Raw genomic sequence first — 17,124 nt, 5'->3', positions numbered from 1 at the left:
ACACACTCACTGGCAAAGTGGGATCAGAGGTTTTCACCTCCCTCTCAGAGGCACTTGAGCTGTGATTCTGTCAATGTAACAACATTAATGGACACTCCAAGAGTCTTTACAAATGCAAAGAATCCCTTTTTCTGCTGCTTTGGAGCATCCAGGCTGCTTTTAACAAAGTCTGAAGCAGAGTAGCGAGGAAACACAGCACATGGTGTGAGCTGAGGGTGGGTGGGAGCTCAGAATTCCATCAGCTGATCCCTCTGGCAAAGTCCAAGCCTGGGGCTGGGTGAGCTGAGTGCAGGGTGGCTTTGGGGTGTCACTCAGCTCCTTGTTTCAGCTCAGTCCTCTCTGTGTCAGTCCTTCTGATAGAGCTTCCTTTTCACTCCTCGTGGTCTGAATGTGGCAGTGGGGGGGGGAGGGCAGGCAATTTTGGAGGGAGTAATTATACACCACAAAGGCATTCCAAATGATTGAATAATTGTGTAATCAAGTTACTTTAAGTCATGTATTATGTGCCTGATAGATAGAAATTGCTCTTTCCTAAATATAGCAGTTTAAAAAGAGAGCACACGCTCTATTTTGAAGCTGCACTTCTTTGGATCTGCTGAATCTGTTTGAAAAGAAACAAAAAAGAAAGTGATAAAACGCTGGTCTTGCTGTCTTAAAAATTGCAACTGATCTTTGGCTCTTCAAAGCAAATGATTTGCTTAATGTGGGAGCTGAAGTAGGCACCAGGCTCAGTTCTGTGCTGTCAGCAGAGGGGGGCTGGAGTGGAAATGTTGCTCCTAAAATAGGCAGAGTGACCTCTGGTGCAGGAAGGGCCTTTGGACAAGGACCTGCAAGGGCCTCCAAGGGCTGGAGCCCCTCTGCCCTGGATCCAGGCTGGGAGAGCTGGGGGGGTTCACCTGGACAAGAGAAGGCTCCAGGGAGAGCTGAGAGCCCTTTCCAGGCCTAAAGGGGCTCCAGGAGAGCTGGAGAGGGACTGGGGACAAGGGATGGAGGGATAGAACGAGGGGGAATGGCTTCCCACTGCCAGAGGGCAGGGTTAGAGGGGATATTGGGAAGGAATTGTTGGCTGTGAGGGTGGGGAGGCCCTGGCACAGGTTGGGCAGAGAAGCTGTGGCTGCCCCTGGATCCCTGGAAGTGTCCAAGGCCAGGTTGGAGCAAGCTGGGCCAGTGGAAGTTGTCCCTGCCCATGGCAGGGGTTGGGACTGGATGATCTTTAAGGTCCCTTCCCACCCAAACCATTCCATGGGAGGGGACTGTGGGCTGGGCTGTTGCTGGGTTCGGGACAGGAGCCCACTGGGCCTCCAGTGTGGTGCCTCCTGGGCCTTCCTCTCCTCTCCTCCTCTTCCTCATCTTCTCTCTAGACTTCAGCTCCACCTGTCCACACATCCACAAAGTGAGGGAGGTTTCCTGGCTCTGAACAAGAGCCCTCCTGTGTGTGTTTGCATTTGTGATCCTCAGAGATAACAGTGAGCACATTCTCAGCATTGCTCACGAGCAGATGCTCGGGTTTGGTGTTGCTGTGTCTGCTCCTGCTGGGCTGCTGGAACCACCTCCTGGCTGGGGTGTAAATGCCATGGATTTGGTGTCCTGGATGTCACCTCAGACAACCAAAACCCCATCCTGGTACCATCCAACTAAATCTCCTGTTAATTGTGAAGTGTAGCTGAGTTCCAGGAACATCAGGTGGGTTCTAGTTCTCATGGCACCCATGGCTGCCCTTTCTCCTTGTTTCCTGAGCATGTCCAAGCTCATCCTGGCTCAATTCCCAGCCAGGCAGGGCCCTGTGGACCTCTCCTGCTTGGAGCAATATGGTGCAGAAATCCCTCCTTGGGATCTCTTCTAATTCCTTAACTTTCTCCATCTAACAGTGAGTCTGGCTCTTGCCTGTCGTTAGCTTTGAGTTCCTCAGAGAAGAGATGAGTTTTCTCAGCCTGCAGTTTAAAAGCCCCCTCAATCTTCACTGGGGCACCTTCTAATTAAGCAAACACAGCACTGAGAAGAAAAAGAGTATTTTGGCTCAGTATTCTCTGAAACTGAACACTCCAATCCACTTAGGCCTAGAACATTTGCTCATTTTGGAGTCTGTGGCTTTGGGCTGCCAGTCCAGACAGGCTTGTTTCCCAAACTGATATTTTAACCTGAAATGTTCAGTTTGTTCTGGGTTCTTCATGCAGAGGGAATGTGTTCAGATGGTTGGTTGAGTGTCCACGTGAAGTGGATTTTTCTGGACACAAAGAGCTCTGCTCAGTCTCATTCTGGCCAGTCCTTGTCCCTTTGTCACCTTCAGGGTGGGCAGGGGGTGGGTGTATTTTTAGGTGGCCCTGTTTGGCAGCTGAGCAGTGGTTTCTAATTTCTTCTCATCTTCTCCAAGGAACCACAGGAAGCTGGGACTGGTGCCTGCTCATTGCACTCCCAAAGTGCTGTCCCCACACTGAGCCCTGGGGGACACTTGGGATGTGGTTGTTTGGCTCAGAGCCCTTGGGGTGGAAGGTGCCACGAGGGCTGGGTGTGTCACACTCACTGGCTTTGTCCCTTCTGTGTGTCACCAGGGTTTGTCCCCAGCCCTGGAGGTGTCCAAGGAAGGACTGGAGGTGGCACTCAGTGCTCTGGGCTGGGGGACAAGTCACAGGTTGGTCTTGATGATCTTGGAGGGCTTTTCCAGCCTGGAGTTCTAAGGGAGCTCCTTCTAGGTTGTTCTCAATGCCCTCAATGATCCTTTGCTGATGCACCTGTTGCTGCTTCTCTTTTATTCTCTTGATTTCTGGAAGTGTTTAGACTCAGCTCAGGCTCTTCACACAGTACAGGAGGTTTAAACTCTTTAGGAATTACCAGCTCACAGATGCTGAGCTCACCAGCACAGTGGGATCAGAAAGGAATATTATTTATGGAATAGGGCCTTGTTAGTGGAAGGAGAACATGTTGGTGGTTTGTGTGTGAGTTTATTTTCTAAACAGCTTTAATATCCCTTCAAAAAACTGGCTGAGGATCCACCTGCAGGTCAGGTAAGTTCAGTGTATACAGCAGTAGGAAGTGGCTGAGTTATGCCTCTATTTAGTATCCCAGAATCACTGAGGTTGGAAAAGCCCTCCAGGATCACCAAGTCCACCCTGTGCCCAATCCCCACCTTGTCCCCCAGCCCAGAGCACTGAGTAGGGGACTCTACCACCTCCCTGGGCAGCCTCTTCCAGTGCCTGACCACCCTTTCCAGGAAGAAATGTCCTCCTGAGGTCCATTTCTATTGAATGGGCTTAGTTTTCCATGGGCCAGAGCAGACAGAAGTTGGGGCAGGGGCTGAGCTGTGTGGATTTTAACCATGGGGGCTGTGGGGAGCAGCAGAGCTTCTCTGTGCTTCCCTGGCAGCCTCCTTTGGGAAGCCTTTCCCCGTGTGTTACAGCTACTCTGGAGTGAAATATGTTCCAGTTCAGTGAGGAAAAGATAATTAAGTTGTCAGCCAAGGCCTGTGTGTGAGTTCCCAGCTTTGGGGGTGTTATTTGCTGGAAGGTTCTAGCAGCTCACCACGGACGATGGTCACTTGGCAGAGATGAACCCCTGGAACCTGGATGATTTGCCAAGTTCCTGTTGCTACTGGACCTGCAGAGCAGCTTGGTGGGAGCTCCTGTAACACAAAACCACAAACTGAAGCAGCAGCAAGGTCTGAAAACAGCAATTCCCTGGTTTTTCTTTCCAAAGGAGCCTGGAGCCAGTGACCCAGCTGTATGTCAGTGTGGATGCCAGCACCAGGGAGAGCCTGAGGAGGATCGACAGACCCCTCTTCAAGGACTTCTGGCAGAGGTTTCTGGACAGTTTAAAGGCCTTGGCTGAAAAGGTACCCAGTTAAGAATGTACTTCTAAATAGGTTTTTTTAATTCCTTCTGCACTTTGCCTGCACAGGACACCTTTTCTTTCTTCCTTCTCACCTTACTTCTGCTTTCTACAAAAGCAGAGACTTTCTACAAAAGACTTGAGAGGCTTCAGAGGCTCTCAAGGTGGGCCATGGGGTGGGTTCTGGATGTGCTGGGAGCATATTTGCATGGTTTGTACATTCAGGTGTATAAATTTTAGCAGGTTTGATCCGTTTTCCATGTGGGGACAAACTCATCAACAAAAGAATGTGTCTGAAATGAGACAGTAAACTGCTGTGAGAGCTGGAGAGATCATCAAATAATAGATTTCCTGATGAAGGGGTTACACTGCAAACAGGCTGCTGAAGGAAAGCTGGAAAGCTGGAAATTCAGGGAAGCCTGGGAAGAGTCACAAACCCCCATATATCACCTTGCTCTGGTTCTCAGAGGTTCCCTTGACCCTGCAGACATGAAACTGTGTGTGCTGGAGTTTGCCAGCTCTGACCACCCCCCTCCTCCATGGAAATCTGCTCATTTCTGGAAGATTGACCCAAACCAGGGGTGATTTGTGTCCACCAGAGGCAGCTGAGCAGTGACCTGAAGGCCCATGGGACTGTGTCAGCTCAGAGCTTGGTGTGAGATGTTTTGTAGCAATTAATGCCCCATCCTGGGCCCAGCATCATATGAATTGATAACAATAGCGCTTCGTGAGCAAGTCTCCTCCTCTTCTTTCTGATCCTGTGCTCTGATGGAAGCAAATCCTTGTATTTACCAATTTGGCAGCTGTTGACACGTTCCCTGCTGAGATGAACAGCCAGGAGAGAGGGTTTCCTTTAAATAGTGAGTTTTTCTGCCTTCTGAGATGACAATATTGGGCTATTTTCTGCCAAATCTACTCAGATTAGTAGATCTGGGGGACTCAGCAGGGTTCCAGTTTATTCTGGAAAGTGTGATCAGGTGGATTGTGTGTGAATGTCTGGTCTTAAAATCTCAGGCCAAACTCTTGGGTGTGTTGAAATCAGGTACAAACTGAGTTCTCTGGGAGCAGGGGCGGTGTGGGAACAACAGGAGCTAAAATATTGAAGGCAAAAAAATGTAGAAAAAGCCCTTTGGGGACTTGCTCTTGCTCATCATTTTTTTCCTGCTGCCTCTCTTGACCCTGGATAGATTTGGTTCATTCCTTGCTGGGTGTTGTCAGAAAGTTCCTTGCAAAGGATTGAAGGTGAAAGTATTGGCAGGTCTGTCCATTCAGCTAAAAATACTCTGGCCAAGGTGAAGAGGAGAGGAAAAAGGAGCTCAACTAGCAGGTGCATTTTCTCCTCAGAGCAACTGCACTTTGAAGGGTCCTTGAAACACTGGGAAAACAAGAGCCAATTAATATTTGCTCCAGTTGGGGAAACTGCTCTGCCAGCCCTGCTCAGCTGCACGTGGGGACAGCAAGAGCTCCTGGGGAAGCTGCTGTTTGTTGGGTTTTTCCTCTTAATCACAGAATCCTTTTGGTTGAAAAAGGCCCCCAAAGGCTGTCAAGTCCACCCTGTGCCCCATCCCCACCCTGTGTCCCAGCCCAGAGCACTGAGAGCCACCTCCAGTCCTTCCTTGGACACCTCCAGGGATGGGGACTCCAAACCTCCCTGGGCAGCCCTTTCCAGTGCCTGACAGCCCTTTCCATGGAGAAATTCCTCCTGATGTCCAACCTGACCCTCCCCTGGCACAGCTGGAGGCCGTTCCCTCTCCTCCTGTCCCTTGTTCCCTGGGAGCAGAGCCCGACCCCCCCCGGCTCCCCCCTCCTGTCAGGGGGTTGCAGAGCCAGAAGGTCCCCCCTGAGCCTCCTTTTCTCCAGGCTGAGCCCCCCCAGCTCCCTCAGCTGCTCCTGCTGCTCCAGCCCCTTCCCCAGCTCTGTTCCCTTCCCTGCACACACTCCAGCCCCTCCATGTCTCTCTTGTCCTGAGGAGCCCAAAACTGCCCCCAGGACTGGAAGTGCCCCAGCAGTGCCAGCACAGGGACAATCCCTGCCCTGCTCACACCATGTTATACATGATTCTGGTACCCAAAAACTCCCTTAAAGTGCTCCTGGGGCATGGAAGTGCTGATGCATTGTGTTGGGAAGGTGCTGCTGATTTCTCTGGAACCAAAATCCAAGCCCCATGTTTTCCCAGTGAATCAATCCATGGAGGCTGAGTCAATCCTCCTGAGCCCGAGACGAGCTGGCACTGCAGCTCCTGTGACTCACTGCCACTGGGAATCGTGGGGAGGTTTGGTCTGTGCACATTTAAAAAATAAAAGTGGGCAAAGGGAGTTGCTGAAAACACAAGTTGTACCTTGCTGGGCTCGCCCTGGGGGGTTTGGCAAGTGCTGATCCTGTCCTGGGGCTGCAGGGGTGGGGGGGTCAGGGCCTGCTGCAAAATAATCCTCTGCTTGGATAATCCAGACAGAGGAGTGGGAGAAAGGAAGAGGAGAGGACACAGTCCTGACTGAGAAAGGGTGTTCTTGGCTGTTTTCTTTCTGTAACCAAAACCAGGCTGATTCTTCTGGAACACAGGGATAGAAGGGCAAAGGGGTGGGTTTCGAACCTGTTGCTTCAGCGAGGTGGTTAAAGAACCACAGAATGGTTTGGGTTGGAAAGGACCTTAAAGCTCATCCCATTTCACCCCCTGCCATGGGCAGGGACACCTTCCACTAGCCCAGGTTGCTCCAAGCCCTGTCCAACCTTGGCCCAGTTACACTGAGAATGGATTTCATGCTTTGAACTGAAGTTCTGCACAAAGTTCTTGAGCCTCAGTAAAGGAGTGAATTTGATAAGGGATCATTCCCAAGAGGATTTGCCTTCCTCATCCAGCATGTTGGGGATTAGCTGCTACATCCATTTTCAAAGGAAGCTCAGGAATAAAAGATAATAATCTGTGCTATTTCTCATTGCAGCAAATAAGATGAACCCCTCCACACTTTGTCCACTACTGTTTGGAGCAAGTTTTATCCTTTCTAGAGCTGTTCTCACTGAGCTGATCTTTGTGTTAAACTTCCTGTGCTGAGAACCATTTTGTGAGAGAGGAGTTGGTGTTAAACAGCAGGTGCACTCCCAGAAGGCTTCAGTTGTTTCTTGTGTCCTCTCCCTCCCAAATTAAATTGAGAGGAAAAGGAAAGGCATTAACATGTGCAACTGGGACTGTGCCCTTTCCAAACATCACATCTGAAGTTTTGTAGCCTCGTCCTCTGACAGCCTTGAGGTTGTGAGGATGATTGAGAGGTGACTTGACTTGAGAGACAAGTGCTTGGAGGGAGCACTGAGGATGTGACTCCTTATCTCTGTGTCAGGGTGAGGAATCTCTGTTGAAAGATGTTTCTTCCAGCCATTGCTGCTTCCTAATGCTAAAATCCAAGTGAGGAATGAGGTGCAAATTAATAGTGAGGGTCCAGCAGCTCAGGAGAGAAGGGATGGATTTTCCATCCCTGATGATTTTATAATCAAGTTGATGCTTTTTTCCCCCAAAAATAACATCAGCCAGACATGTGCTGAGCAAGAAAACAACCCGTGGTCTGTGAGCTCTCACCCCCACAGTCAGATTTGGGATCCTTTTGTGTTGGACTTGGGATCTGTTTCCCTCAGTGTTACTGGACCATGTTCTGTAGGCTGAGAACCTTTAGAAACTGTTCTTGTGGTTGTTGTGGTCCATAAATCCCTGAGGGTTTTCCCAGGGATAGGGAAGTGACTGAGACAAGTGGGAATGCCCCTCTGAGTTGCTGATGGATGAAGTGGGGATGCAGCGACCCAGGGGGGCAAAGTGTGTATGGATTTCTACCCAGGCACTGGGAAAACAGCTGGAGATGGAGCAGCACAACAAGTCCCATTTCTGGATGTGCTTTTTTCCACAGAATCCCAAATGGGTCAGGCTGGAAGGGACCCCAGTGGGTCACTGGTGCCACCTCCCTGCTCAGGCAGGGCCAGCCCAGAGCACAGGGCACAGGATTGTGTCCAGAGGGCTCTGGAATCTCCCCAGGGAGGAGACTCCAGCCCCTCCCTGGGCAGCCTGTTCAGAGCTGGGTCACTGCCCAGGGAAGAAGTTCTTCCTCCTGTCCAGCTGGAGCTTCCTGGGCATCAGTTCCTGCCCGTTCCTCCTGTGCCATTGCTGGGCCCCCCGAGCAGAGCCTGCTCCATCCTCTGCCCCCTCCCTGCAGCCCCTGACACACAGGGGGAGGGCCCCTCTCAGGGTCTGCTCTGGAGGCTGAACAGCCCCAGCTCCCTCAGCCTTTGCTGCTCAGGGAGATGCTCCAGTGCCCTCCTCATCCTCACAGCCTGCGCTGGCCCCGCTGCAGGAGCTCCCTGGCCCTGCTGTGCTGAGGAGCCAGAGCTGGGCCCAGCCCTGCAGATGTGCCTGCCCAGGGCTGGGCAGAGGGGCAGGATCCCTCCCTGCCCTGCTGGAAATGCTCTTCCTAAACTGTTGAGAGACTGAAACAGCTCCTGAAGCAAGTGGCTGCTGGTCCATGGGCTCGATGATCTCTGGGAAGAAGGCCCCTGGTGTCACTCATGCTCTGAGGAACATTCTCCAACCTTGCCGTGGTGCCACCTCTTCCGTCTGTATTTTCTTGACTTAATCATGATAAATCCTGTCCAATCCACTCCATACCCCGTGCCCTGCAGTACTTGCTGTGCTGCCAGACACCAAGTGGGCACTGCTGAGCTGCTCTAACTTTCAGGGGACAGGTGCCAATGTTCCCTTAAACAGATTGGAGCCACACGCAAAGCGAGCGGGGAACGAGCCCTGGAGGTTAATAGATGTTGTGGCACTGCAGGAACTGATGATGAAGCAGAACCTTGTCCTGCCTGTCCTTCCAGGAGGGTCACAAAAAGCAAAGGAAACAGCTTATTGGCACTGGCAGGAGCTCAGAGCTGGGTCTTTAAACATCACACACAACATGTGCTTCAGATCTGGGGTCTAACCTTGCCCTCAGTGTTTTTCTACTTCAGGGGAATTAAGATTTCATGGAGGACCAGGGTCATGGCTCTCTGGGGGAGGTGTAACAAATGCCTTGGGTTTTTTTCTTTATTAAGAAAAAGATCAAGAAGGGAAATGGTTCCCTCTACCTGCTCTAGGATGTCACCCACTGACAGTGCCTGGGGTTGGTGCCTGTGGCTGGATGACTCCTTGCTGGAAGGTGGTTTGGCCAGAGGAAGGCAGGAGATATAAAACCCATCTCCCATTCCCACCTTCCAGGACAGCATTGGAATGCTGTTTACAGGTATTTCCTTTTCCAATTCTGGATGGTGAAGTTTGCATATTTAAACATTCCCAGCCCTGCATCTGCTGCTGTTTACTTTAGTCTTTTTTTTTTTTCCCCCTCCAACGTGATCCTGCCCTCCAAGTTCCCCTTGGCTTTGTGTGATTGCAAACAGCACAAATACATGGAATCACATCTCCAGCACGTTTCAGGGCTCATTATTATGTAATATATGACAGGAACAATTGCTGTTATGAAAAGACACATTTGATTTGCAGGGAGATGATTTCTGTGCTTCCTGGGGGAGGGGGAACCTTGTGTGATGTTTCTGAGCTGATGACTTTTTAAGGAGAATTTAAGTGGAAAATCTGCAACAGATGTTAGAATCAGTAATCAATTTTGCCACTATAAATTTGGAAGAATTTGACTCTCCTGCACAGTAAATGCTCTGCACCAGCTGTGTGCTTGTTTAAATGGGTTTGCTAATGAGACTTCTGGTGTAACCCCTTGGAAATGCAGTGTGTGACACAGGTAAGGTGTTTAATGTGAAGTTATTGCCTCTGAAATGCATCATCTCCTTTCAGTGGAGCTTCCAGGGAGCAGCAATCCAAGGGAGGCTGCAGTGAGATGTTTGGCTGCAGAGGGAGCAAAATCTGATTTCTCCTGCTGTTCCAGTGCCTCTGGGTTTGCTTGCAGGTGGGAAAAAGGGGGGAAAATGTTCATGAACGCAGCTCCCAACCAAAGGGATGTGTTATTCCAAGCTCCTGGTTGTCCTGTGTGTCCTGGGAAGGCAGGATAGTGAGGCTGGAGGAAGGCAAGGTGTCTGTGACCCCCCCAGCGAGCCAGAGGCTGAGCTGGGGGTGAAATCCATGTTCTCTTAGTCCTTGTCCGATGCTCTGTCCATTATCCCACACCAATCCCCTGCTCCTCATTCCTGCCTGGGGCTTTGGGGCTGTTTGTTTGCTCCTGGGGGGCTGTTTCAGCTGCAGGTGCTGCCCAGCTGCCACCCTGCTGCTGGCACAAGGCACTGCTGCCCCTTCCCGTGGCCCTTGGAAAGGGGGCTCTTACCTGGGAGCTGGGAATGGGAGTAACAGGACCCTCCTTTTCCAGGTCCTCTCATCTCTCCTCCTCCACAGCTCCCAGACATTATCCAGCTTCCTTCCACTTATCATTTAAGGAGCATTTGCTGTTCTTTCCCTCTGTTAAACACCATCTTTCCTTAGCCTTGAGCTCTTCCTCAAGCTGTATGAGATGCCAGACTTGGCTTTTAGGGAACTTGGTTCCAACCATCTCTATGCCCCCTTCCAGCCCTTCTGTTGTTTATTAACCCAATCACTGTCCAAGGGGCTGCTCTGTTCCCTGGGAGCCAGAATTCCCAGCCCCCCCAGCAGCTTCCATGCTCTTGGGGGACATCTTGTCACATTTTCTCTGGTTGGGAACTGGAATAATCTTCCTGTAAAATCACCCTGAGAAGACAGAGCACGTGTGTGGTTTTGTGGAAACTTTTCAAAAGGAGCCTAGAAATATGCAAAGGAAACTTTTGTCTGCACTTTGCTTTAAAATAAGTTTTTATTTCAGTCTGTAAAGCTGAAGTAACGGGGCCAAGTGCCACGGATTGGGATTGTGCAGAGCACTGCAGGATATTCCAGTTTGCTGAATGGAATAGCTCTTGGATTTCTCTCCTTGTTCACTGATTATCAATGGCAGGATGATTCCAATAAGGAGCATTTGTTGGGTTCATTGAATCCATTCATTTGAATCCATTTGATGTTTCAGGAAGGATGAGTTGACAAAGCACCTGCAGGAGTGATGTGTTTTCTCCTCTCAGATGAAGAGGCTGTAACTGAGGTGTGACTGAGGATGTGGATTTTATGGGAATATGGGAATGGTGTGCTGGTGGGAATGTGCTCGTGGATTTGTGCAAGGGAATAAAATCAGGAAGACTTATGGCTTTGGAAGGGTGGAGGAATCCTCTCCTCGGGGGCTGGTTACTGTGGGATGTGTGCAGGAGTGTCTGGGTGGCAGAGGCTGCAGTGCTGGGTCCAGACTGGCAGTGGCTGGAGAAGAGGAGGCTCCAGGGAGACCTGAGAGCCCCTTCCAGGTCCTAAAGGGGGTTATAAAAGGAGGGAGAGGGACTTCTTCCATGGGCACATACTGACAGGACAAGGGGAATGGCTTTAAACTGCCAGAGGGCAGGGCTGGATGGGATATTGGGAAGGAATTCTTGGCTGTGAGGGTGGGGAGGCCCTGGCACAGGTTGCCCAGAGAAGCTGTGGCTGCCCCATCCCTGGGAGTGTCCAAGGCCAGGTTGGAGCAACCTGGGCTCATGGAAGGTGTCCCTGCCCATGGCAGGGGTGGAATGAGAGGATCTTTAAGGTCTCTTCCAACCCAAACCATTCTGGGATTCTCTAATTTTTGGAGTTTATTGTTGTGGACATACCTGAATACAGAAAGCTGGTCATTAGTGACAGTGACAAAGGTCAAAGCAAAGTGGCAGTTCAGAAATGATTTATTTTCCATTTTTTACATAACTAAGGCCTTTGTTGGCTGAGCTTGGATTCTGTTGTGTTCAGACATCCCTAAATGTAATAGTCTGGTGCAGTTCCTGTACTGACTAGTTCAGGAATCTCCGTTTTTCCTTATCCCAGGAGAGCACTTGGCTGCTCATGACTGTGTTTGGTGAAGGAACTGATACCAGATGCACTGTGAATGATCTTCCCTGACTGCTTAATTCTCCAACCAGCAGGGGATGGAGTGTTTGGTGAGCCCTGGAACTGGAGGGTTGATGATCCGTGGGATAATACAACTGTTTACAGACCTGTAAAAACTCTTGTCTGCTCCATTGCTTTTATGGCATTCTGGCTCTGTGTTGAAATTTGCTTAACAATCCTGAGGAGCCTCATCTCCTCTCTGGGCTCTCCTGAAGAGTCCAGCCTGCTGTGGAAGCGGGAAGATCCAGAGGATTTTCATGGAGACTGGGTTTAATGTGAGATGTCGGAATTTTGGGTACTGTCAAGCATAGAGCCTCAAGTCAGGCTCCTCAGGGGGAGAAGAACTCACACTGTGCATGCAGAGACACTGAGGACTTGAGTGAACTCTTTGTTGTGGTTTTATTTATTAAGAAGCAATGTAATTTCTGAACAGAATCATAGAATAGAACCACAGAGTGGTTTGGGTTGGAAGGGAACTTAAAGATGATCCAGTTCCACCCCCTACCATGGGCAGGGACACCTTCCACTAGCCCAGGTTGCTCCAAGCCCCATCCAACCTGGCCTTGGACAATTCCAGAGATGGAGCAGCCACAGCTGCTCTGGGCATCCCTGTCCCACTATCCCAGGGTGCTCCAGGATGCTCCCTCAGCACACGGTCCCTGCCACTGGACACCACCACGCAAAAGGAGGGCACCAATTGCTTCAGTCTGTGGTAAGGTCATACAATCCCAGGATGTGCTGAGCTGGGAGGGACCCCCAAGGATCCTGGAGTCCAACCCTCAGCCCTGCACAGGCCCAGCCCCAAGAGTCACCCCCTGTGCCCCAGAGGATCAGCCAAACCCTCCCTGAGCTCTGGCAGCCTTGGGGCTGTGCCCACTGCCCTGGGGAGCCTGGGCAGTGCCCAACCAGCCTCTGGGGGAAGAACCTTTGGCTGAGATCCAACCTGAGCCTGCCCTGACACAGCTCCAGCCATTCCCTGGCTGCTGTCCCTGGTCCCCCCAGAGCAGAGCTCAGTCCCTGCCCCTCCTCTGCCCCTGCCCAGGAAGGTGGAACTGCACTGAGGTCTCCCCTCAGTCTCCTCCAGCTGAACACACCAAGTGCCCTCAGTGTCCTCACACACCTTCAAATCCAGGCCCTTCCCCATCCTCGTGGCCTCCTTTGGACACTCTCTAATGGCTCAATCCCTTCCCTACATTGTGTCCCCCCAAACTGCCCCAATGTTGAGGTGAGGCCGCCCCAGGGCAGAGCAGAGCAGGACAATCCCCTCCCTGGTGCCCCCAGGACAGGGTTGGCCCTCCTGGCTGCCAGGGTACTGCTGACTCAGGGCCAACTGGCACCACCAGGACCCTCAGGGCCCTTTCCTGGCACTGCTTTCCAGCCTCTCATTCCCAGTCTGTCCGTACATCCAGGGTTGCCCCATCCCAGGGGCAGAATCCAGCCCTTCCCCTTGTTGAACTTCCCATGGTTGGTGATTCCCAGCCCTCAGTGCTGGGGGGGGGGTTTGCAGCAGGATCGATCTCCACATCCCAATTTTCTTGCAGAGCATCATCCAGGTGCCCTTCTGGGACTGCTTTTAAAGCATCATCCCAATGTGTGCTGGGATGGGAATGTCCCTTCTCCTCACTCCTGGCCCATTCTGCTCTGTCCCATCACTGTGCAGGAATTCTCTTTGTCCCCAGCTCAATCTGGAGCTGAGCTACTTAACAGAATGGGCAGTTAAAATGTTTAAAGCTTATTTATCTGCCCATAATATTTGTTGTTTTAGAGCCCAGCTCCTGAATTAGGGCTTTACAAGAGCCCTGGCCTTGCAAGGATTGTTTAATCAATGAGAGAAATTTATTTTGGGCTCTCTGTTTACCTTGGTCCTTGTCGAGTGAAACGGGCAGGATCTCCAGCAGGTGGTGGTGGGGCTTTCAAATCTATTTTTAGGTGATTTGGACAAAACCCAGCAGAAAAATATCATAAATCCTTTGCTTTGCAGTCCACGAGAATGTTTTTTAATGAAGTAATTATGTTTTTATGGCAGCTCAATCTCTGCTTTCATCACTTGAGGTTGCATTGTTGGTTCGTTATTTCCTGAGATAACAAGTGGCAGTTTATTCTCTTCAGTACAATCCCACCTTCCCAGGCTGTGTCCCTGTGCTGTGCCACCCTCACAGGGAAGGATTCCTTCCCAATATCCCATCTAACCCTGCTCTCTGGCAGTTTGAAGCCATTCCCCCTTGTCCTGTCACTCCAGGCCCTTGTAAATAGTCTCTCTCCAGCTTTCTTTTAGTCCCTTCAGGTCCTGGAAGGCCACAGGTGGGTCAGCCTCCCTTCCTCTTCCCTTCTATGACAGGACTCAGCATGAAGCTGTGTCAGGGCAGGCTCAGGTTGGATCTCAGCCAAAGGTTCTTCCCCCAGAGGCTGGTTGGGCACTGCCCAGGCTCCCCAGGGCAGTGGGCACAGCCCCAAGGCTGCCAGAGCTCAGGGAGGGTTTGGCTGATCCTCTGGGGCACAGGGGGTGACTCTTGGGGCTGGGCCTGTGCAGGGCTGAGGGTTGGACTGATGATCCTTGGGGGTCCCTCCCAGCTCAGCACATCGTGGGATTCTGTGTGTCCCCCTGCTGTGCCCTGTCCCAGGTGGGTCAGGGATTCCTGCTCAGCTCACAGACCCCACTCCCTGCTCAGCTCATGCCCTCGGGGTGATACCTTAAGCCCCTAATGTTTTTTTTGTTTTTTTTAATATTTGTAAGACTTGTAAGTTTTATAGGTAGGTTTTAAAAGCAGAAACCCCTTCCTTCGTTATCCCTTGTTCATTTCCCTCTCTCCAGCAGCTTTGTTTATACATTCCCTAACCCTCTTACCCCATTCTTTGCTCCCCATATCAAACCTACCCCTGAATTCAGTGGCAATGTTTTGTCTTTGGTCAAGGCAAAGGCCTAGACTGTTTAGAGAACAGCATATCAGGGCCTGAATAACAAAACGAGTCAAGAATTAGGTAACTATGTACCCTTTGTGCTCTGATGAAGCTGAAGATGATGAAGTAGGTGGTCCCAAAAAGTCCCCAGACCCAATTCTCAGGGGGAGGACCCGGGGCGGACCAGAGGAAGGGCCAAAGGGTGGACACATCTGGGATTGGATGGATAATGTTATAAAATGTAACCTCTCAGGCACGGCCTGGGCGTGTCTATATCACCTACTGCCTTGGCAAATAAACCCTTTCTTATCTCACCCCTAATTAACTGCTCCCGAGATTTTTTTCAGCACCAAAATACACAGGCAACAGGGGCCTCTCCTGGACTCACATTCCAGGAAAACAGTCCCAGCTTTTCTCACACATAGCTCACGAATGTTCAGACTGCAACGAGAGCTTTGTTTCCAAACAGTCTTATTTCTTTTTTATTGCTTCCTCTGAGATGATGCATCACACAGTTGCAGGATGGAATGTTACCAGGTATCCTGAATTTTTATTTTGGTGGGAAACAAAGGCTCTTTCTCTCGGGGAATTCACCAGCACTCCTGTATTACACTAAAATACAGAGAGAATTTAATAAATCTAAAAGTCTTTTACCTTCATGCAGAAAATTTCTCAGGGCTCCTCTGCTCTGCCTGGCCAGGGGGATGGAGGTGGTGGCCCTTTGGAGTTAAACATCCACTAATTCCCTGGGAACTGAACCATCACCAGGCTGTGTGGTCTGTTTAACAGCAAGCTTGAGGTGGTTTTTGCTGCTGATTTGATGTGATCTGTTTTAATGCCTCTTCTATTTTAAGTCCCATTGCCTTGGACTTCTTTTTCCCTGGGTATAAATTTTACATGATTCCTTGAAACTGCCCCAGAAATATGGAAAAGAAATGAATAATCCCTGGAATATTGTTGGGGCTGATTTCCAAGAGTTAAGTGTATTAAAACCAAGGCCATGAAAAATGGATAAGGAGCAGTCATGGTTCTGGATTTGCTTGAGAACAACATTTATGGGTCTCAAAACAAAGCTGTTGCTGTACTTTGTGTGACTTATAGAGATTTTTTAATAATCTGATTAATTTCTACTGGAGTGTGAAACAATAAAGTAGATTACAAGCACGTACAGGAAGAATGATTGTGGGGGGGAATGTGACTTAGGAAGGCAAGAGAATGAAAATTGATGGGTTTTTTCTCCTTGCTTTCCAGTCTGGATCCCCCATTCTTGTGCTTCACACATCAGCAGCTGCTTTGAAATTGTGGCTTGGGAACCTGAGCTGCTGTGCTCACATCACTGCAGGATTTCCTCCTTCTTTGGAGGCAGAATTTGAGAGCTGGTCAATCCAGCTCGATTTGGGATGACCTGGAGAGGTTGTGTTGATTGATGTCTGTCTTTTCAAACCCTGATATAAACCAAAAGTCCAACTTTGATGGTTTTCTAATTATTATTCATGACAGTTTTCATCTTATCTGCAGGACCTTTAAAAGAATAAGGAATTTCATCTGGAGATCAGACTTGGCACCTCAGAATAATTATACTCAGAGAGACAATTTTGTTTCTTACATAAATGTGGTAAAGCTGAAAGAATTAGAATTTGCTTTGCTCTTTGACCTTTAAAGGGACTGAATTGGACTGCAGTGGTGAGAAAAGATGTAGGACCAGTCCCTCATCATGTGGACACATCACCCTGGAATTGGTTTTTTTTCCCTGATCCTCTATTTAGTTTTTTTCCTGTTTCTCTCACAAAGATCAGGAATGGCTTTGACATGGAAAAGTAGGAGCAGGTTCATGTTTTGGTTGGGTTTTATGTTTTTTTAATTTAAAGTTTGGGGTTATTTTTTAAAAAACATCCCAGTTGCTTTGGTATTAACACTCAGATCATGGAATCCTGGAACACTTTGGGTTGGAAGGGACCTTAAAGACCCTCTCATTCCACCCCCTGCCATGGGCAGAGATCCCACCCACTCAGTCAGCTTTGAGGGAAGCCTCAGCTGTAAGTCTCAGCTGTAAGTCTCAGCTGGGAAAAACTGAGCACTTAAAAAGCTGGTTTTATGCTTACACATAGATGGAAACACAAATCTTGGGGCATTTCTGAGCCTTTCTTTAGATACCCATATTTAACACGAACAACAGATTATTTTCTGATGGTCTCACATGTAATAAACTGAATTATCCAAATCCAGAGAAAACCTCAGTTTTGAAAATCTGGTGGGACTGCAAACTCTCAAGGCTGACTTTCCAAATTAGCTGTGTCTCAATTCCAGCTAAACTTAGATCACAGTAATATTTGGGTCACTCCAGGCAAGAAAATACTGGGCACAGGAAGAGACCTCGAAGGTTTTGAACCTTCAGAAACTCCAGGACACGTGGAAAATCAACACCCCCAAGCACTTCAGAAGCAATAATTTGGTTTGGT

At 49.7% G+C, this 17,124-nt stretch overlaps 1 protein-coding gene across 1 annotated transcript in view; it reads left to right on the top strand.

The window, feature by feature from the left end:
• The window catches only part of LOC135425687 (S-adenosyl-L-methionine-dependent tRNA 4-demethylwyosine synthase TYW1-like), a 92,861-nt gene that overhangs the window by 51,783 nt on the left and 23,954 nt on the right, over window positions 1–17,124 (top strand). The window contains exon 13 of the mRNA XM_064678240.1: window positions 3,691–3,826. Within this exon, the coding sequence (XP_064534310.1) occupies window positions 3,691–3,826 (136 nt within the window). The remainder of the gene's footprint in view (window positions 1–3,690; window positions 3,827–17,124) is intronic.

This window comes from Pseudopipra pipra, chromosome 21 (genome assembly GCF_036250125.1).
Source record: "Pseudopipra pipra isolate bDixPip1 chromosome 21, bDixPip1.hap1, whole genome shotgun sequence".
In the NCBI taxonomy this organism is placed as follows: domain Eukaryota; kingdom Metazoa; phylum Chordata; class Aves; order Passeriformes; family Pipridae; genus Pseudopipra; species Pseudopipra pipra.
Note: the sequence above shows the minus strand (reverse complement) of the source record. Positions and strands in the feature narration are given on the sequence as shown.